A 22729-nucleotide genomic window follows, 5' to 3' on the forward strand; every position below is an offset into this window, starting at 1 on the left:
TGGTGTATGTCTGTGGGTGTGTGTGTGTGTGTGTGTGTGTGGAGAGAGCGAGCAAGAGACAGAGAGAGAGAGAGAGACCCAGCAGGAAAGGAATGCAGTTATGGCTGTAAAGTGGCTGTGAAAACGACTGTTCTTTGACCTCTAGGCTCTCCTCCTCTCCTGGTAGCTGTCAGTGGCCTGAGTTCCAGTCTGTGTGTGTGTGTGTGTTCAGTATACACCAGCTACCAGGACGAGGTCAAAAGGACTATTTTAAAGTATGAGCTGTGACCCATCTAACCTCCTCCCCGCCACCATCCCTCCTCTTTTCCTTCTCTCTGGCTCCCCTCCTATTCTTCTCCTGGCCCCTCTATATATGACATGCTGGTTGAATAAAAAGGCTATGGCTCATCAGACACCTGCTATTCAGTCACACAGTGGTTAAAACGTGGCTAATATCTGTGTAGTTTCAACTATAATGGTTGTGGTAACAATACTTTCTGACGCTTCTCGAATTAATAACAGTTAAATATCGAAAGTGTGTCTGCGTTCGCAAGCCACACTAATGAACAGAAGAGTAGCTAATAATTATGTAGATTATTCACCATGCCCATAGTTCACCCTGAAGTCTCACTTGCTAACATTTAATATAATGTTTTATGCATCTTAAAGGTTCTATACTCTCTGTAAAATACATATCTAGCATTGCCATAACAGGTTTTCATAACCTCTGTATCCAGTCGGACTTCGTCGTGCCAATTGTACTGTAGGAGTAGCTTTGGCTGATTTTCCTTGTCTCCACTATGGGGCGTCTGGGCGCTGCATCGATACCACACTGCAACAAGTTTGGATATCCATCCGCTGCGGAGGGTCATGTCATCATGAAGAAACTCTGGATGAAAAATGTATTGTTGCAGTTTCTTTCAAATCACAAGATCGCTATAGACCCAAGGCTACAAATGTGTGTCAAAAGAACAGACAACGTGTTGTGTTCGATTCTATTCTGAGTTAATGAGATACAAACACACACACCATATCGGTCCAGATCGTAACTCGAACCTTGGTCTGTGTCCGTTTGCTCGGTAATGAAATAGCCTGCGCAGTGCGTTAATCAGTGTGATCTGACAGGCTATTGCTCGGTCCCTGTCCTGAGCTCCTTCTCCCAGTGCAAACGATACTTTCAGCTACCTCATAGTAATTGAATTAGTTCGGTTGGGAGGGGAGGGCTTTTGCTTTGTTAGTGTGACGCCCATTCAAAATTCAAACCAATGGGACTATCCTCCGTTCGGCTGTAACCGAACCCACTTTCTGGCTGCACGGAGCTGCCTTTGCTCTCACCGTCCCTTTAGTCTCGTCCCGTTGAATCTAAACATCAGGGGGAAAGAAGCACATGAATAAAGCGTGTTTCATTTTTTTCTCTCCTATGCTTATATATGAAGAGGATGCAGTGGAATGCTGCCATTTGGGCTCCGGGTAAAGAAGCGTCTCTACTGTCACCCAACAGTAGCGCATGAGAGAGGCTCGAGGACGGACTCCTCCCCACCCCCTTGACACTATCAAGACAGCGCTGAGAAAGGATAGCTGCCTTTTTTTCCCGGCCAGTCTGCGAACGGAGCAGAGACACCGTTACGAAAAAAGGACTAGACTACAACCGGGGGTTGCCTATATGGCTTTCCAAAGTTCCATCTCTGAAAACGTGGACATTGAAGGACACCAGCTATAGGGGGACATTGGACACATATGGCTCGTTTTCCTTACTCAATCTTGACACCGATCCAGTTCAGCGCATGACCGTACAGAAACGGCTGTAGTCTGTTAAAGGGGACTTCTAACAACTGTTTTATCAATATTTGTTTGATATCCCTATATGTATATTTGTGTGAACATATTTTGCCTGGCCTAGGAGTAATTTTTACGCATACTGGAACCGTTAAAAACGGATGTCCCATGCACATACCATACAACTGAACCAGACACTGAACCTGAAGAGAGAAGCACTAACCACAGTGACCCTTGCATTTGATAACTTCACCTGCTACTGTCGTCAAATTAAGTGTGATTCCAATTGACCAACGAGGCGTCATCTCTGTTGCAGGTTGCGCTATCAAAGCCTCTCGCACCTTGGGGTAGGAGACAGCGATTTTCTGTTGTTGAATTGTCTTGCCTATTTCTGCCATTCATAAACTGCGACAGAGGACAGAAAAGGCACACAAATGTAAACAAGACAAAGCATATCTCCTGCTGAAGTGTACCCTAAACTGACTGATCCCGCAGTCACCCCGCATCGAAGAGGAATACGTGCCGAACTTTGCTGTAGTGATGCTGCAAGTGGAGATGGTGCTATTCGTCTTTCTGGTGCTATGGATGTGTGTATTCAGCCAGGAACCCAGCTCCAAGGTGGTGGCCGACCGCTATGCCGTCTTCTGGAACCGAACCAACCCCAGGTAGGTGCCACTCAGAGCGGCCAGTGGGGCCGAAGCGAGTCGATGTTCTCCAGGGGCGGCCCGTGAGGACCAATACGTTTCGGTGGATCAAATATATAGACCGATGGCGATGCCTTTCATTTAAGATATAGATTACTGCCTATTGAGCACTTCACTCAGATGGGTTATATTTCCCAGAAATGTGGGTAGGCTATTGATGCAACAGAACACAACCTGTGCACACCGGGTTGGATTTAGGCTAGCCTATTTGGGATAGATGCTACACTGAATTGTATGCAATCAACAGTAATCAAACTCGTCAAGTTATCAAATCTGTCATCTTGGCATATAATAAGTCTTCGATGTGTTACCCGAAAAGCGCACTGTTGGAGAGTAAATTATCGGGTGTTCCAGTACCAGCATTCGGTGTTACTGAATCTAACCCCCACCTAAGGGTGGGCGCGAGTGTCGGTTTTCTGGATAGACACCGGGTTAAATCATGGAACGTTATTTGATTAGAGTAAGCCTGCTGTTGGCGCATGTAGGACAGCGCGTGTACCATTGCGTTGTTTGGACGGCGTACAAGCGTATTTGTAGCTTACTTCTCTAATCTTCGAAGGAGGCGGAATTCCTCTCCAGGTAGCAAATGCTGGTCAATCATGGCACCATGATTAACCCAGATTTCGTATTTGTAAGAACAACAAGCGGGGTGAAAAGGGAACCAGTCAAGTCTGTAGGCCTTCAGTTTATGTTTTGGCACTAGTTGTAGCCTATCGGCACATATGCGGATCCCTCTTACAATTTTGAAGATGATCAGAAATCAATAGGCCTTGCCTACTCAATCAGGAACAAAACGCTTCGAAAGGCTGATATAGGTTGGACTTAATTTCGTCTTTTAATTGATTGTCTTTTGATCATGATATGAGCTGTTCACCAAGGATTTATCCAATCCACGTATTGTTCTCATTCGGAAAACATGTTTTAATCCTATGAAAAAAGTCAAACTCCTCTGGATTTTTCCCCAAAATCGTTTCACCTACTTAGAATTATAATATCATTATGCGATTACTTTGGTTTATATATTTAAGTCATATATATGTAATTAACAGCCTATGTAAATACTGTAATTCAATTGGAGGTTGACTGAAAAGTTAATGTTCTGAAAGCAAATCACTTTTGCTGCATTAATGTATTCTACTTCTTGCGAGTTTCGATAGGTAACGTTATTGTCATACAGTCTAAAATCACAAACATTAAAACAAATTGATGATCAAAATAGGAAATGTAGAATGTATCCACCAATTTATTAGCCCACGGCCAGGTAGTTCGGGAACTGGGACACTTCTGCTCCAAAACCATTGTGCTCGCAATGGTAGCCTATTTGAGGGATACATTCACAAACAAAGTTCCAGAACCACATTTTGCCCCCTAAAAACCCACCTAATGGATTTCTTAGATATCAAATGATGTAACGAACTTTAGTTTCTTGGCTATTGAATAAAGATGTTGGACATCCAAGCGTGCATGTAGCTGTTAGGATACATTATAATCTGAAACTTTCCCACAAAGTATGGGTGATCTCAACAGGAATTGGCAAAATAATCGTTTTATTTTAGTGGAGAAAAAATATTTGTATCGAATCATTTTAAACCACATTGAAATTGATCAAGAGAGAAAAGAGTTTTGCAAACATAGTTATTTATAGGACTAAGAAGATGTGTGTCCAAGATGTGTATTCATCATATTCATGAAAATATCTATTTGTATTGAGTGGTACAATAAAGCACCAATGTAGCAGTATTACAGTGAGAATAAGGTCAGCGTAGGTTGACCTTTAGATTTCCTTGAACCCGTAGCATAGAACGTCTAGCTAATGCCGTTTTCAACAGAGGCCATATATGTAATAAAAATATGTTGATGGAAATAAATAACATTTTCTGGAAAACTTAACAGCAGACAATCACACTTTACATAGTCAAAAATATTTTTACTTATCATATTTAGCTTCTTTTATTCTATGTGTTATTTTAACTTTAAATGAGTATTTATGACTTTCTATATCACCATTAACTCTGGGCTATTTCCAATGCGGTTTTAGCTGTTCACTATATGTTGTTTGAAGCCCCTAAGCTAATTCTCCAAATACATTTTTTAAAAGTTATTAATTGTAGCTATGCAGACGCTCTTGTATAACTATTTATATTCAGTTTGAAGTTTGTGAGAAAAAAAAAAGATGAATCGCTGAGAGCAATTAGTGGTGATGGTACAAGTGTAGGGTTCAGCATAGAGGCCTACTAAGAGCTGGGGGTTGGGCTGTTCTAGCTGTAGACTAGAGATCCCCAGCGCTGATACACTCCACCGTGACTGTTGTGGTCCAGCTCTGCACTCCAGCTTAAGCCAGTTGTTTATTTGTGTGCCGCTTTATTCAATACAAACAACGCAAAGTTGGGCTCAATCTGATGTCTTACACTGATAGACACGGTTTCATTAAGGGTGCATATTTTTCACAAAGACTTTGACTGGCGGCTCTGTGGACCACTTGATTCACTCCAGATGGGCTGACCGTTTACTTAGTTCCAGGGGAGGAAAAAATAAAGACGCCGAAATTAAAACGTTTGAGTAGGCTCGCTGTAAATCTCTGGTTGAGAGTTGAAATTGAAGAAAAGAAAACTGACAGGAGAAGCTAACGAGGCTTCAATACGTGCTGCACTTGTGTGTCATTGTAAAATATGAGAAATAGATTGTTTCCCGAGCCCCATGTCTTGTTTTTGAAGTCCTGACTTGCCCGAGGACAGGAAACAGGTTTTGTGAAAGGGTTTAATAATGTTAGTCATTCTCTTCTACTTACACTAATCAAGTTTGTTTGACGCTCAACCCTATCGGGCAGAGTCAGAAAACCTAGAACAACGGGAGAGAGAGGAGAGTAGAGCAGCAAAGACGCTCTTACAGATGACTCAGTAAATAAATATGTGTTCTCTCTGTATGTGGTGCATGGCGTATGTTCTCTGTATGAAATATTACTCTATCCGAAAGGGGATTGTGGAGAAATCATACAGCCCTTAGTTATCTGCTAGCGTAGGTGTTTACTCTCAGGACTTGAGTGTACAGTTCAGTGGTGTATGGTAGCAGGCTTTTGTAGCCCTTTTGGCTCGAAGTGAAGTGAGCGTTTAGATGCTTCACACCTTCGGCAGGAGACTGGGAACCTGTAACTGCTTAATTACTCTGGTGAATCTCTCTCTCTCTCTCTCTCTCTCTCTCACGTCCTTAATGAAGGGACACAGTTTTGTCTCAGGATTCTTTGTTCTTTCTTTCTTTCTTTCTTTCTTTCTTTCTTTCTTTCTTTCTTTCTTTCTTTCTTTCTTTCTTTCTTTCTTTCTTTCTTTCTTTCTTTCTTTCTTTCAGTACCTTGAGTATTTGGTGTAATGAAGGGAAGTTTGTTCTCTCTCAGGAGGTCCCTGCTTGCTGGTGAGAGCTCTCCCCACTTTCTCCCCCTTGCTTCTCCTCCTTCTCCCCCCCTGTAGCTGTGGATCTCTCTCTCTCTCTCTCTTTTTCTTTCTCTCTCTCTCTCTCTCTTTCTCTCTTTCTCTCTCTCGTTCGTTTGTTCGTTCTCACACTGGGCCCAGAAAATGAATGAATACAATTACATATTCCAGGCGTCCCTCCATGGACCCAACTAGGGATGCTAGTTGGAGAGATGCACACAGTCTCGCAGAGGTCACACGCACGCACGCACACACTTGGAGACTCACAGGCACACACAGAGGTCATACAGCACAAAGCTAGCCTGTGTCTGCTGGAGAACGTTGAGGTGTGTATGCGAGATTTACCAAACAGATAAATCCCGAATGTACTGAACTGAAATGGTATTATTGACCCCGACCCCGATCGGCTGGCCTCCCTTATAGCTCTTAGGCCACTCTGTGCATGTATCATTGCTACGTGAATAATGGGCTGGGAGGTCACCGAGGGCTTGTTCCCTCTCCTTCAGACTCTCATAAACGTCTGATAATTACATCTCACTCGGTTGGACTTCTCATTACCTGTCGCTGAGCCACGGGACGTGACAAACTGTCTGTCACTCTGCATGTGTGTTTGTCTGTGTGTGTGCACGTGTGCTGACTACACTGACACAGGCACGGTACATTTTCAGACTGTAGAGGGAAAGCCAGTCTCCACACCCCTTGGTCGTCTCTACCTTAGCCAAAACTATGGAGAGATAGGAGGCTAGTCCGTGCAGGGGGTTCAAAAGCCAATAAGGCCTTATTTATTTACATTACGGAAATGTTTTGATTAAAGTTCCATGTCTTATTTAATAAGAGATATATTCATTTACATGGAAGGGATATTTTAGATTAAATCCCACACCCAATGTAACAGTGGATTTGAGTTTAAATGAATTTGACCCCAATGATCTACACACTTTATCTCATCTGCCCTGTCGCTTCTCTTTTTCTATACCCTCTGACTTATTTTCCGTCAGCTCTCTCTCTCTCTCTCTCTCTCTGACTGAATGCTGATTAGTTCTCGTTAATGGCCTCTTGCTCTGTCGTTATTTTAGCCCGCAAGAGCACATTCACTGCGAGTGTAGGTTAGACTCAGCAAGGACAGAGAGAGAGAGAAGGGAAAGATGGCGTTCGAGGGATACAGTGAGGAAAGGAGAGAGTGGTAGAGACACACAACGTACAAGGTGTGATAAATGATTAAGATTACGGAAAGATATGAAGTGAGAAGAGAATGCTTTGTGACACGAACGTGAATGACTTTCACGAGGGCTTAATAGCATTCACTGCCCTTTGATAATAATAATATCTTTCCATTTAGAGACAGCCTTTTGGAGAAAAAAAAACTGAATGCCATGTTTGAACAAGTAACCTCTGTGTATTTTTGACTTCACTTATTACGTCCTCATGACAACAGTTTCATTTCCTACTTCTGAAGTGTATCCATTGTGTTGTTATGATGAAAGAGAGGAGAGACCACAGTAGGGGGGGGGACCTTCTGGTAGAGAACGCAACACAACACATCTCAAATGTGTGTGGGATGTTCTTCAGTAAGCACTGGTACTGCCTCTCGGCTCTGACCCCATTAGAGATGCCGAGCGACGGGCGGAACAGTCAGCTTCACTGGGGTCTGTGGATGTGTCACTCCTTAGAGATTATATGAAGTTGCATGTCATTGTAAGGGAAACATTGCATACATTAAAACAAAATGAAAAAAGCTTTTTGAGAATTTGATTTTTACGCGATTGGAATTGTTTTGGTGAATTTTGAATTGGTGTTTTGCGTTTTTTTTTTTTGTGTTCTTACATGAAAGTGAATTCTGATCGATTGTTGTCTAAGTTTAACAGTGATGTAGATGAATGACATGGATTTGGTATATCTAAGAGAGCAGAAAATATTTCCCCAAACTATTGTAAAAAAAAAAATAATAATAATAATCACCCTTGGAGGCTTGGGTTATTTGCATAGCACTGGCAAGCTCTAGATGGCACATACTGTACTGTGGCCTTAACTCATTTCAATGACTCACTGTGGACCTTTCCCCCGTTTCAATGCCCAGTTTTGTGCTTTGTTTTGAGCTTAATCACTCCAAGGTCAAGTGGAGTGCTGAAACTCCGCTATCGGCCGGCCCATCTCCATTCAGCTGCCCACTAACCCTCAGCTTTCGCAGGAATGCTATGGCTTTACTTTGAAACAATACAGTATTAACCAGCTTACGCAACACCCACATGTGTCTGACCGTATACTGTACTTTTATACAATTCTGTCACCTTATTGATAAAAATCACTTTTTCCCTGTCCGGTATTCCTGTATTACTCTTCTATTTCCACGGGTTTGATTTATTTAGCCCTTTTCTCTATCCCCCTGGTCTGAGTTTAGTTTCTGTGTGTCAGGGTTCTCCAAGGTATAGGAGACAGAGGAGTGTTTTATGGTCTGTTTATGGGTTTACTCTTTCAGAACTGATTCGGGACCAGTTCTCCCTTTTCCCTAGTTCAGTAAACTTTACCTATAGACCTAAACCACACAAATGACTCTGGATCAGTTCCTAGGGGTAGATGCCATGTATCATAAACACGTTGGTTTTTTGTTCTTGCTTCTCTAAAGCTCTGAATCAGATTTGGAGAATGAAGTATATTCTATGCATTCTATTTCTGTCGGCTTCATGCCTTTGTGTCTGAAACGGTTGAGCCCCCCCCCTCCTCAATCCTCTACCCCCTTTCAGAGTAAGCCCCCACCCGCCTTTGCCCCCACCCCACCCCTCCACCACCCTCTCTGCCCACCAACACCACCAACCCTCTGGCCTTTTATTAGGAGGTCTGGAAGCAGCTGGTAGTGGCATGGGGTGCTCTGCCTTCACAGACCAGATGTGGGCGCTATTGTGCAGGTCTCTTCACCCTTAACCCTCACCCCCTACCCTACCCTACCCCACAACTCCAAACCCCGACCTGTCAATCATTTATCAGACACTCTTGTCCTCCAACCCTCCAGTCCTTCCCATTCATTCTTGTCCTCACTGCTCGTCTTCGTCCGTTTAGTGTAGGGTGACTGTATGGGTCTATGCAAAGGTTTAGATTTGGCTGTGGACGGGTTGTATGGGTGCTGCAGTAACTCAACATTGCCACCCATGGCACCAGTTCTTTATGCTCTGTGCCAATATAGAGAGAGGAGTCCAAGAACATAACATGGATTTTATGTTGCGTGTCTGTTTTTGGACTTATTCAATTTATGGGGAAGTCAGGCGTATAGCTACATGCACATAGATATGTTCATGTATTTTTTAAATTGAAGCCAAGAAAAACAAATATATATATATTTTTGAGCTTTTGATCAAGTGTAGTAAAATAATTTATTCATTTATTTGATATCAACCAGCTCATTTAGTCTTGCTTGATTTGTTTTCTGTGTTCCGCTGTTAAACTCATTTACGCTCCAAGTTCAATCGCATTTTGACGCAGTAACAACATTTGCATGAAAAGACCAGAAGGGCTTGATTGAATGATTGATTTTCCTTTTTTGTCGTCACAATTTACTGTGCAACTGGAAAATGTGACGCGACCGAGACCAACCGATTGAAAACCTTGATTTTACCAGACCCATTTTCCACAGATAATTCCTTTCATGGTACACTGACTTTGACCATTCACAGACGTTTTCCTTATTTAACTTGGGGGGGGGGAGTGGATGTTGTTCTAGCTGGGGAGCAGTGTGGAGAATGGATCCCAGAGGACGACACATCTCCAGCTCTAGAATAAAGAACTAATTGACAGTTGTAGCCCGTCATAAATGACTCATGAGGTAATTTCTCAGAAGTGACAGAGAGAGAGAGAGAGAGAGAGAGAGGGAGAGGGGGAGAGAGAGATATTGTCTAATGGTTGGGCTGTGTGGTCCATTTTCCTGGAGAAAAGAATGTAGCCGACCGGTACGCTCTAGTTCCGATGCAATAGATTCAGGAAGGGTCACCAACGTGAGAACAGATTTCACTTCTCCCCAGTCTAACATTCACAGTCTGCTGGGTTTACTCCCCAACGTCCCTTTCCATGAGTAGAGCCCATACATTACTGCTGCTTCTCGACTGGTGGAATATGAAATTCAGGGAGGAAATGTTAGCACACCTTTATTATACCGTGACTCCTGGTGCTTGGATAAAAAATGCCGGACACGTCGTTGCTCCACAACGTTAAGGCAACCTACTGTATTGATCGTATTGTACCATCATCATATATCCTCACCCTAATCTGTGTACTGCCAGCCAGAGCCGCTGAAAGCCCAGCATGTCTCGGCATGTGGGGTTTTGGATGCACGACAGTTGGTCGGTTTTTGTCTGCGTCAGTCTCGCGTAGATTATGCGAGTGTTACCGTATCATCATTCAACACCCCTTGATAGTATTTCCCCAAGTGTTGTCACAATAACAACATTTTTCATACGATACGATACCAGGCCAAGTATCACGATGGTGGGGGGAAAAATCAGTGGCCTAGCTCCAAAAAAAAACAAAAAACCTGAAATTCACACTTTTAGTCAACACAGCACATTGAACTTCACACTGTTCAGTGTATCATAGAAAACGGCATAGGATGACTGATTTGATCATATTTGCAGAGGCCTGCCTGTGATTTGTCTAGATGAATGGGAGGTAGGAATATACATGTCATTGTGTCAGTACAGGTTCTTTAGATTGGTAGGGCTGAAAGGTTGCTAATATCATATGAAACGCTACTAAGGTATTCTAAAATGTTGCTATCATGATGTCTTGGTACCGTGATATTACCGTGGTACCGGTATACCGTGCAACACTAATTTCCCCACTCAATTCCATTTCCTTAAACACAAATACAAGGAAACAAGGCCTTTACCTCGCTCAGCCCCGCTGCTTGAAAGGGAGAGAGGAGCCACAAAACAGTTAGGCCACTTCCAAACTAGCTTCAAATACAACCAACACAACCCTCTCTCACTACACACACACACGCACACACACACACACACACATGCCGGGTTCTGACAGGCTGAAAGGCGGTCATTGTTCCTCCTCTCTCTGTCCACTCTCTCTCTCCACGGCCAGGACTGGAAGTATGCATGCACTTAAAACGGAGGGAGAAAAGGAGGGAGGGAAAGATGAAGCAGTTGGAGGAGTTGATGAGGGAGGGGTGGGGGCACAGCTGAAGCTGTAGCATGTTCACGGAGGAGAGAAAGAAAGGGGAAGAGGAGAAAGGGGAAGAGGAGAAAGGGGAATGCAGAGTCTTATAACCGAGGGCGACAGTGAGGCAGAGGAGAGTGGTGAAGAGGTGGCCCCGTGTATACCCCTCACACCCTTTTGTTTGTACCCCTCACACCCTTCTGTTTGTACCCCTCATCACTCCTTTCATGCCTCCCTTTCCCTCCTTCCCTGACTTTCTACCTTAACTGCCTTATTCTTCCCTCCCTCCCTCCCTCCCTCCCTCCCTCCCTCCCTCCCTCCCTCCCTCCCTCCCTCCCTCCCTCCCTCCCTCCCTCCCAGTGATGGTGGGGTAAGATGGGTCTATGCAGAAAGGATTAACCCTTCTCAGGTTCAGGCCACATGTTTTGTCTCCCTTTGTGTGTGTGTGTGTGTGTGTGTGCGCGCGCCTGTACATGGGAGAGAGACTGTGGAGTGATTTCCACGTACAATACCACTATCATTGGGATATATTCCTAAAAGTAGCTATTTTAGACCCACCATTCTTTTCTTCAACCGTTGTTTGATCAAGTGGAGTAGACTCCTTTTACTCCTCATGTGCATCACACCTGGTTTTGAAATGGATTCTACCGGAGGGATTCTGACTGGCTTTAGCTGTGTCTCCCGCGCCGGTCGGTTTGGGTTCGAGTGTGTGAGCAGAAACCCCCTGTATACAGCAGTGTTACAACAGACCACAGCACTATTCTATGACCTCATTTTCTACCGTACAGGGGAAGCAATTAATCCACGGAATGTGTGTTAAATCCTATCCTCACCCTCTCCTCTCATCAAGGCCCAGCTTTGGTTCCCTGGATAATCCAAAACATTATCCCAGATAACCAAATATGACACCCCAACGAACATAGGGCACACACACACACACACACATACAGTATGCGCGTATACACCCCCCACACACACTCAAAAATTTATTTTATCTATTTAAGAAGTAGAGTTCATCTATTTTGTTTAGCTCTAGTTGCGTTATTTATTCTCCATGTTTATTTTTGACCCCCCCCAAATCTCTCCAGAGTGAGTGTGGAGTGTAGCCCCTATCCCGGGCCTTTTGAATCTAACGTTACTACCCAGGGTATTAACCATGGAGTCACTGAGAGGCTTAAAAAGCCATCAGCTCATTGTCCTGTGACACAAAACCCCTTCCTCTCAAATCCCCCATCCCTCTCTTCTTTCTCTCTTCCTTCCCTCCCTCCCTCCTTCCCTCCTTTCTTCGAAAGCCCGGGCATTCATATTAATCAGTTTAAAAGGCTAATGAGATAAGAGAGACTCAAGGGGAGCCCCCAAAGTGCCCTAAGCCTCCGGAATAAACAGAGGTGATGAAGGTGGCCTGGGGCTACAGCCTCCTGTATGTGTATTTTTAAGGATCACTACACTTTAGTTTTTAATACCCTTTGTTTGGTACAGTCCAGTCAGAATTGAGAAATGCAGTACTTAATAAATAAATAAATAAATATATATATATAAATATATATATATAAATATATATTATATATATATATATATATATATTCACAGTGAGGCAAAAAGTATTTAGTCAGCCACCAATTGTGCAAGTTCTCCCACTTAAAAAGATGAGAGAGGCCTGTAATTTTCATCATAGGTACACTTCAACTATGTCAGACAAAATGAGAAAAAAAATTCCAGAAAATCACATTGTAGGATTTTTAATGAATTGATTTGCTAATTATGTTGTTAAATAAGTACACGTTTGGTGGAAAGTGGGGTGTGGTGGAATGATGTTTGGGGGTAAATATATGTGGAATCGTAGTTGAGACTTAGCTGGTTGTTTGTGAGGTGTGTGGGTGTTGTTTGAGAAATATGCCTTTTTTGTTCCCCCTCTCTTTCTCTCTTGATCTCCATCTTGCCCCTCTCTTCCTACCGCCCTCACAACCCTGGCAGCTGCTTTTCTCTCTCTCTTTCTCACGTGCATGCTCTCTTATACATGCTCTCTTGTGCATGCTCTCTCCCAAAGATTATTAGTAGATGTGTCAGTAATAATTCCTGGGTTTTGGGGGATCCTGCTGGGGTGACCCAGCATGCACTGTGTTAGGTTTAGGCCCAGTGTTGTGGCGGGCCTGGCTGACTGACGGCTGGCTAATACGTTACTGTATCACGTGTGTCGGCCTTTGTGGCTAGCCAGTCCTCTCTGTGCATTCAAGATGGCGAAGGTGTCTCCCTCTCTCTCGCTCTCTCCCAGACTGAGACAGGGCCATGCAAGTGAAAAAACATGGCGGCTCAGCGAGGAGAAATAAAATTTTAAAAAAACGTTTTGAGCAGACACAAAGAAAGGGGTAACGCTGGCAGCCATTCTTTAGCCAAATTATACGGCCTTACATGACACGAGTTTTTGTAATTTTTTAACTGTATATAAAATGGCCTGAAATAAGAGACGTGTGATTTAAAGGAACTGTCTTCCTAAGAAAAGAAAATCCTCTGAAATGAATTTGTGACTATCTGCCAATGTTTCACCAGATCGAAGGTGAGTCAGTCCCAGAGCAGAAATAGACATGAGAGACATGAAATAATGCAATTTGATAACAAAACAAGGACATTCTGACTTTATTGGATTTAAATGTCTGCAGCTGTACTGTTCTAAATGTTTTCTTTCGGCAGTGAATAGGCACACGTTCTTGTTTCAGACATTTCTCTCCGTGGGGTTGGTTTTTGGTTTCCAAAAGGTCTCTTTGGAATATACAGTAGGCCGACTTGAGTTCCTTCGAACACGGAACAGACAGAACACCAGTGTTCAAGTGTTTCATAGTTCCGTCTCACCTGCTGTGCTCTACTCCTCACCCATAGAACAGATAGAACTCCACGTCAGTTCTAAAACACGACCGGAGACGATCCAGTTCGGGGGGCAAATGGAAACCCAAATAGTCAAGATTGCAGGAGGTATTTTATTTTCCCAGGAATGAACAATGTTGGAATGGCCTCATTGCCTCATTAGGGCTTAAGTTATGCTGCTGTGTTCCTCTTAAAATGATAGGACCAGTGTCTTGAAACAATTAGAAGTTTAAAGAATAGGAACGTGTTTTATAAATCATGCCTTTGCAATGAGTATGATATTTCTACTGTTAATTGTATTGAATTATTTACCTAAAATTAAATCTTTTCCATTTTATTTTTCTTATTTCTTATTTATTGTGGGGTTTATTAATATTTATTGTTATTCACACTTTTTGTTTTACCCTTTCCTTTTTTTTAAATGTCAATTTCATTTACTTTTCATTGTCAATTATTATTTTAAATATATGACATTTGTTGTAATATTTTTTTAAACAACTACTGTATATAGTCACATCACTGCTATACAACTATATTGTTTGTTTTTTTTCTTCTTAAAAGTAGGAATTTATATCATGTTTTAAATAAGCTGGAAGATTTCCACTTGCTCCTGTCTTGCTTATTTTAACAATGGAAAAAAAACGCCATAGCTTAATTTAGTAAATGATTTCACATGAAGCTTCTATTCTTTTTTGTTTAATTAATACACATAAACCATCACAAAATATATCCAGACTGGAGCTTTCATTGGTATTTTCACATTAGTACCAACACATTTTTTTTTTTAAAGGGCGCATTACAAAAACTCAATACAATAACATTTAGATTTGTTTTCAATGACACAGCTTGCCGCTTGCAGCTGTATAAAGTGAATTATTTTCACATGATGACAGACTTGATGGGAAATGTGCTAAGCTAGATTATTAGCCGGTAAGGTTTAAGAGATAGAACCTTTCCCTGTATTGGATTGGAACGCAACCCGCTCTGTGCTTGGGGGAGGATGATTAAATATTTAGAGCTGTTTGCGATCCCCAGGTCGAGCTGTACTTGCAAACCTTCGCACGCAATTCTGGGGAATCGAGGTCAAGGCGGACATGTTTGAAACCTTGAAGGTGACAGACTGTCGTCAGTCTCTGTTCGTCATGTGGTTTGAACCTGACTACCTTTATGATACATATTATGTAAGATAATTCACTTTTAATGAATTTTCTGAGAGGTAAAATTGGCCTATTGAATGTTGCTGTTGAAAATGTTTTTTTTATATCACCTTTACTTTGAGGATGACTTTGAGTGATACTTTTAGTTTGCTACTTACTTCCTAGTGAGACCCGCCATTTTCAAATCGGACGCCATTTTAAGTTAATGTTTCAGAGCAATTTTTATATGAATGTCTTCCGTTGACATTTTTTTTTCTCCAAAGTCCCAACTTTCCCAGATATAAAATAACATGGCAACCAAGTAATTAATCAACAATATACTTGGCATCACCAAACAAGAGGCAACACACATGCTGTTTTACAGCGTCATATTCCGATGCCAGAAGTGTCTGTCTGTGATTTCACCTCTCATTGACAGGTGTCAATCTCTCAGTCCCTCCACATATCCTCCACTCCATTCTGTTAATGAGCAGAGGAACAGGGGAGTGATCTGATCTTTAGTAATGCAGTATCCCCCTCTCACCCTCACTCACTCTTTCTGTGACAGGGAGAGGCATTCTTATATTAGGGCTTGTTCGGCTTCCATCTGTCCGTGGTACATTAACGGCAGAGCGGAGCAGAACTCCCCCTGCCTGTATCAGTGGTAAGAGGGACATGGCACGGAATCAGGCTGAATTATTCACACTCATAATCGGCCTTTATGTCCCGCCGCCCGGCCCGGCCCGTCCCGTCCCGTCCCGGCCCGGGCACCGATGTTATTCTAGTGCATAATTGATAGTGCTCAGAAGTGGAAAAGTTAGAATAGCAGAAGTAATGCGAAGCGAAAGTGTAGTCAGGCGGCGGGAGTGGAGAGGGGGATTGGAGTAGAAGTGGGGAGGCAGACAGGGAAGTGGGTTAGGGCGCTGTTGCACAGAGCTCGTGTTAGCCTTTATCAGGCTTAGCCGGGGCTAGCGCGAGGATCGCGTGTGCAGGCCAGCCTGAGATGGAGGGGGAGGAAAGGGGGCTGAGATGGAAGAAGTGAAGGAGGAGACGGGGATCCTGTGTAACGAGTGTTGACGCTGAGCTGGGCTAGAATGTCGTCTCTCCCCGGAGTCAGATTGGAGTTTCGCGACTGGACTGGGCATTTACTTCTCTTTTTGTTACATCCCTTCACACATAACCCAGTCTGGAACGGCTTGGGATTAGATGTTACTGGAGCATTTGAATGCTAAAGTGTTACAAACTTTAACTACGAAAGGCTGATGAGGTGAACATTTAGAAAATACTTATCTCGTCTTTGGGATTTTTTAATGTTTCGTTTCCTCAATTGCAAACAAACCCCAATCATCTATAAATGATGAACTTTATTTGATTGTCCTTCAGATATATTTGAGTGTGTTGGTGTTTATTTTGGAACCCCTCCAACACACTTTCCTCTGACTCCTACTGTACTGCACCACAGGCAGGTAGATGAGAGAGGCATTGACATCACATTACAACCATACGATACAGTGATCGATAAACTGAAACCTCCGGAGAAGAGTAGTTACTGGCTGAGCTCCAACACCAAACAGATGCTGCCCATTGAGAAATTGACTGAGATAACCTCCTGAAAATGTTTTAAGAAAGCAATTCCCATCTAGGAAAAAATTGCTGGCTGTTAAATTCTTCCTTTTAACTGACTGTACCTGACTCGCCCTTATCTTCCAATCTTTAGGTCATTGATCTATGTGAAATAGCGTCAACTGTAAGACTACTCGGTTTAAAAGACTAACCCTCAAGAATATTCCTCCTCTATATTTCCCTCTGTCTTCTCTCCCAGTCGGTGTGAATGGGTATCCTGGCCACGGACGCCCACACTTCTCAGGTGGAAGCTGTAAACATGGCCCCAGGTGGAACCTATTTTACACCTTGCTGACCCTCAACAAAGACCGCACTAACTGCTACCTAGCACGCCCTTTCTGCTTTGATAACAAAGAGCTACAGCTGTTTAAAACCCACAACCTGTGTGCTGCAGTGGTAACCTGAGAGAGCTTTCATATCAGAGGTTGGTGGGAAATGTTTAATCCTCTGCTCGAAACCCACCAATACACAACACTTGGGGATCGCGCTTGGTAAAGTGGCCTGCTTTGATAGGGAGATCAGTTGGTAGTGACTGGTGATTGTGGAAACAGACACTGCAGAGATCTGGAAAGGAGAACATCTGGAAAATAATTTAGATCTCATACATACAACCGGAGCCATGCATGTTCAGTACGTACACTACAAGTCCAAAAGTATGTGGACACCTGCTCGTCAAACGTCTCATTCCAAAATCATGGGCATTAATTTGGAGTTTGTCCCCCATTTGCCGCTACAACAGCCTCCACTCTTCTGGGAAGGCTTTACACTTGCTTCCATTCAGCCACAAGAGTGGGCACTGATGTTGGGCAATTAGGCCTGGCTCGCAGTCGGCGTTCCAATTCATCCCAAAGGTATTTGATGGAGTTGAAGACAGGGCTCTGTGCAGGCCAGTCAAGTTCTTCCACACCGATCTCAAAAAAACATTTCTGTATGGGCCTCGCTTTGTGCACGGGGGCATTGTCATGCTGAAACAGGAAAGGACCTTCCCCAAACTATTGCCACAAAGTTGGAAGCACATAACCGTCTAGAATGTCATTGTATGCTAGGGCGTTAAGATTTCCCTTCACTGGAACTTAGGGGCCTAGCCCGAACTATAAAAAACAGTGCCAGACCATTATTCCTTCTCCACCAAACCTTACAGAGAAACAGTTTCCACTGCTCCAATGACGGCAAGTTTTACACCACTCCAGCCGACGTTGGCATTGTGCATGGTGATCTTCGGCTTGTGTGCAGCTGCTTGGCCATGGAAACCCATTTCATGAAGCTCCCAAATATATTTTATTGTGCTGACGTTGCTTCCAGAGGCAGTTTGGAACTCCTTGGTAGTGAGTGTTGTAACCAGGGACAGACGGCAGTCCCGTTTTGTGACCTTGTGTGGCCTACCACTTCGTGGCTTAGCCGCTGTTGCTCCTAGACGTTTCCACTTCACAATAACAGCACTTACAGTTGACCGGGGAAGCTCTAGCAGGGCAGAAATTTGACTAACTGACTTGTTGGAAAGGTGGCATCCTATGACGGTGTCACGCTAAAAGTCACTGAGCTCTTCAGTATGGGCCATTCTACTGCCAATGTTTTCTATGGAGATTGCATGGCTGTGTGATCAATTTTATACACCTGTCAGCAAAGAGTGAGGCTGAAAGAGTCTAATCCACTCATTCGAAGCGGTGTCCACATACATTTGGCCATTTTGTGTACATAAACACACATATGACGCGTGTAGTCATGCATACATCTGGACATTCTTGAACAGACGAACGAGCCTTAACATATACCGTACAGTACATCGCTTAGACAATCTCCCTTATAGACACATGAAACCCCTGTAAACTGATGCAGGCGAGACAAAAGGATCGATACATTCGATTTTAACATTTCATTTTCAACTAATTTACTATTTTTGATATTTTGAGTTGCCAAAATGAAATCACAAGTTTTGTATGTGTGATTGCGTCAAAGTGATGTTGTCCCGATCATAAAGGATTTCAGTTGAAACTTTTTATATTTACTGCACAGTATGAGTACCCATATATCTCTAGTGGAGTCCAACTATAAATTCCCTTTTGATAGATGTACCGTACACGTCATTATAGTTTAAAAGGAAGCACTCTGTACAAGCTATATATTTTTTTTTTCAACAACACTTTTATAATATATAATATATTTGTATCTATCGCTGGAGTCACTACAATGTGCCCATAAAGACGTCGGATGGAAACATTAGCAGCGATACATCTGGGAAAGTCATAAAACCGATTTACGAGTGCACTTAAGGGCCATGCACCTACCGGAGCCATTCTGGAAAGATGCAGACTGAGATTGCACCAAACTCTCCCAAATTACCCTCATTTAAAACTAATGTAGAAGAAGATCGATAAATGCTCAAATTAACATTAATCTTGATTTTTGGGTAGAAGATTATATGATCACATTTATTTTTTTAAATGTCTTATTATATATTTTGTAGGATTAATTAACAGAAGACTTCATGCACAAATGTGGCGATTTAAAATGGCCATTGAATAATGTACAGGAAGGCATATCTAAAACTATAGCCAATGAAATACTTATGCAAATGATACTACAATAGAAATGATATCTCTTAGATTATGTACAATCATCAATTTGATTCCATATTTTAATCTGTTTCATGAAATTATTTCATTTGATGTCAAGGATAACGCAGCCACATTTACAGTATGTAAAACTAGTATTCATCGATGTCTTTTGACCTCACATTATGCCACATATGGAGAGATCAAAAAAGACTCATGAATATTGCATTTCCACATAACTGTGGCTAAGAGTGTTCATTTCAAGACAAGACTAGAATATTGCAGACGCCTGGTTGTCTCAAACACCAATAGAACATTTTTAATGAACAGAAAATTCAAGATCGACCACCGTTACCATTAACTGCACTGACCTGTAGCAAGCGCACAACATTTCTCTGGTTGTCCACCCCGTATAATCTAGTCCTCTGCAAACAGAAATGAGGAAGTGTGAAAAGGGCCAGCATGCTTGGCTGCGCTCATATCCTTGTTTACTTACAGCTTGGCTCAGTATGCTCGGGCTGAAATGCTATCGCCATTAGCAGGTATGGATTAGTTCCCCTCTCCCTTGCTGTGAAGTTAATTGAGGGAATCTTCCACCCACAGCGGCCTGGGGTCACCCTCAATCTGCATGCAGTGGCGGCGTCCATTTAAAAAAAAAAAAGCCATACACAGTTTCACTTTTAATTTTGACTCCAGTCTTCCCCCTCTACACCAGATGAGAGTCTCAGATAATAATATAATATATACTCCATTCTTTTTCCCACCCTGAGATGTTAATGTAAAGTCATTAACAAGATATAATGGTTAATTATCCCATCACTAATTAGATTGTATAGTAGTTAGTTGGATATGTTACAGTCTTATTTTACATGAATTATTCCACTAATGGTTTGCTTAGTAACACAAAGAATGAGCAATTAAGGAATGGAATTTACAATGACATTTTTGTTGTTGTCATTTCTTCTTTTCCATATCTCCCTCTAAATGCCTTATCAAGCAACACATTCCGATTTAGCTGGGCTAGCTAGCATGGTTATCACCACGCGATGCTGTAACGTTCAACTCCCTCGTCCTACTGTATGTCTGACATTTGGTGATATTCTTTACGTGGCTGTTATTGGAAGTCTAATGTCTTCTTAATATGCAGAGGTGTGCGTACACTGTTGCAATGTATCACCGTTTATCAAACAGCCAATTAATGATGTCACCCCCAGGAGAGCTGTGATATAGTTAGGAATAAAACTGTTCATTTATGTACACTGTTTATGCCTCCTCATATAAAACCTATTTAGGAAATACTGCCATCACATACATGCCCTGATTATGCATCTCATTTGATAGTGTATTTCTTTCTTGGTGTTTTTTTGTGTGTTTTTTTTACAACTCCAGTTCTACAACACGGAGATACACTCATGAAAATGTTGTTGTAAGACAATGACATTGGGAGTTAATGTGTGTGTGTGTCGTGTAAATATTTTATTTTCCCATATCTGAGCCCAGGATAATTCTTACCCTCCCGGCTTTGTTTTTCACTCGACAAGTCTCTTAATTGTGTATTTTTCCTGTGTTTTACTAACCAGTAATGATTTTATAGCCGGTTGTTTTATACGGGTGTCCAAATGTGCAGCCAGGGGAAGAGTTAGTGTGTTGCCTCCATTCGGCAGTGAGCTCTAATTGGAAGGTCAGGGGGACGTGTTTCGCCGTAACACAGGGTCCCGCTTACTGGAGATTTAAAGGTTATCTAAACACTGCCTATGACCTAAAGAAAGAGAAAAAAACATTCCATCATCAGATATCGTTGTTTGGGGGATATATTTGCCTTCCTCTTGTTAGTGCTAGGGATGTAATGTATTTTCACTAACACAGTTAGTTTTTACAGGGTAAAGGCAATGTATACATTACAACACATATTAATACAAAATATTAACTCCAACATATATCACAGTTTATGTTTTAATTACTTTAAAAAAATATATGTGTTTAATAAAAACCAACATGTGGATTTAAAAAAAAATATATTAGTCGTACAACATTATGTGAATTTGCCTTTAGACGTTGTGGGGGGGAAAAAACATTAGAGGTTAGCTGTTTTTTTGTGAAGGTCGCTCTGTCTTGAGTTCACTTCCCTGGAAGTGTAAGAATGCCCTTTTCAGTCATCGGATCTTTCTCCACCATTTTCTTTTACTAGAGCAGCTGTACTTAGTACTGTACGGTGGTGTGTGTGTCTGTATTCAGGGCTGTACGGCATGCCAGGGGTTAACCGTAGCCAGGATTGGAGGGCCGTGGGGTGTGTGTCGGGGTGTGTGTAATGTGTATGTCTGATGGGCTCCCCTCCTGTATTTTGTGCCACATTTCGTGTCTGTCACCGGGCCCTCTCTCACGCTTCCCTGGGCCTGTGGTGTAGAGCTGGCGTTGATGGGGTTTGGGTGGAGGAAGGCGGAGGGTGGCGGGTAGAGGGTGGCGTCGAGAATGTAAGTGCCCGATGTCTTGAGAGTATGGTTAGGTCTGGCTCGGGTCACGTGGGCCCCGGAGAGATTTCCCCGGATGGTTCTTGGCACGCGATGCTCGGAGCATGCGCACACACACTCCCTCATATTATACACGATTACAGACACACACACACACACACAGCCCGCCACTCTACTGGAGTCGGGAGCCAATAAAAAACGTTGCGTTGCTCTCTCTGTGCCTCCTGTCACCGTGTAGAACCTCCAGGATCTGATCTGGGAAGACTTAAATCAGGCTCTGTCCCTCTCACATCATGTGTGTCTTAGGTCTCCGATGATACATCTACGTCGCTAAATAAGTCCTGTACTCCTCATCTAGCGAGCTCAGCCTTTTGTTCTTTCTCTTTAAACAGTTTATTTGTATTTGTTTTAAAGTCCCAAATACCAGTCCCTTCTGCGGCGGTGTGTATGTAGGTGTGATAAAGACATGTTTGCCCTCTCCGCTGGTCCAATGGCTGTGTGGTCCCCTCCATCCCTGTATGGTAATGGAGCAAACCACAGGAGAGGGAGAAGGAGAGGTGAAGGTTCTGCAGACAAAGGGAAAGAATGTGCTGAGCAGAGCAAGGCTAGGAGAAGGGATGGAGGGGGAGGTGGAGGGGGAGAGCACAGTGAGACCAGAGCTAGACTAGCATGATTATGGCTGGATTGTAGTCCTCTCCTTTTTTCTCTTCTTGCCTGTATATGGAGATGACTGGCCCCTATTAAAGCATAGATAATTGATTTTCTAATCCTTTTCCCCTCCTTTCTTGTTGTAATACCCTTGTGCCATTACCTGCCTCTCAGAGCACCAGTCAATACAACCTCTGCATCTGTGTGGGGAGAAAAGCTTATACAGGTGTTGCTACTGGACTGGCACTTAGCCTCCTTCCCTCCCATTCTTCCTTTCCCTTTTTTTTTTCTCCCTCCCTCCCTCCCTCCCTCCCTCCCTCCCTCCCTCCTCCCTCCCTCCCTCCCTCCCTCCCTCCCTCCCTCCCTCCCTCCCTCCCTCCCTCCCTCCCTCCCTCCCTCCTGCATTCT

The 22729-nt window shown here is 42.9% G+C and overlaps 1 protein-coding gene across 2 annotated transcripts in view; it reads left to right on the forward strand.

The window, feature by feature from the left end:
- Window positions 1–1285: 1285 nt before the first annotated feature.
- Window positions 1286–22729, forward strand: part of LOC112248816 (ephrin-A5b) — a 118589-nt gene continuing 97145 nt past the window's right edge. Inside the window, exon 1 of one of the 2 annotated variants that reach the window (XM_024418145.2) lies at window positions 1286–2420. In XM_024418145.2, coding sequence (XP_024273913.1) covers window positions 2296–2420 — 125 coding nt within the window. In that variant the 5' untranslated portion in view covers window positions 1286–2295. The remainder of the gene's footprint in view (window positions 2421–22729) is intronic. The other variant, XM_024418144.2, reaches the window with a different exon arrangement.

The sequence above is a fragment of the Oncorhynchus tshawytscha genome, linkage group LG04, assembly GCF_018296145.1.
Source record: "Oncorhynchus tshawytscha isolate Ot180627B linkage group LG04, Otsh_v2.0, whole genome shotgun sequence".
NCBI classification, from domain to species: Eukaryota; Metazoa; Chordata; class Actinopteri; order Salmoniformes; family Salmonidae; genus Oncorhynchus; species Oncorhynchus tshawytscha.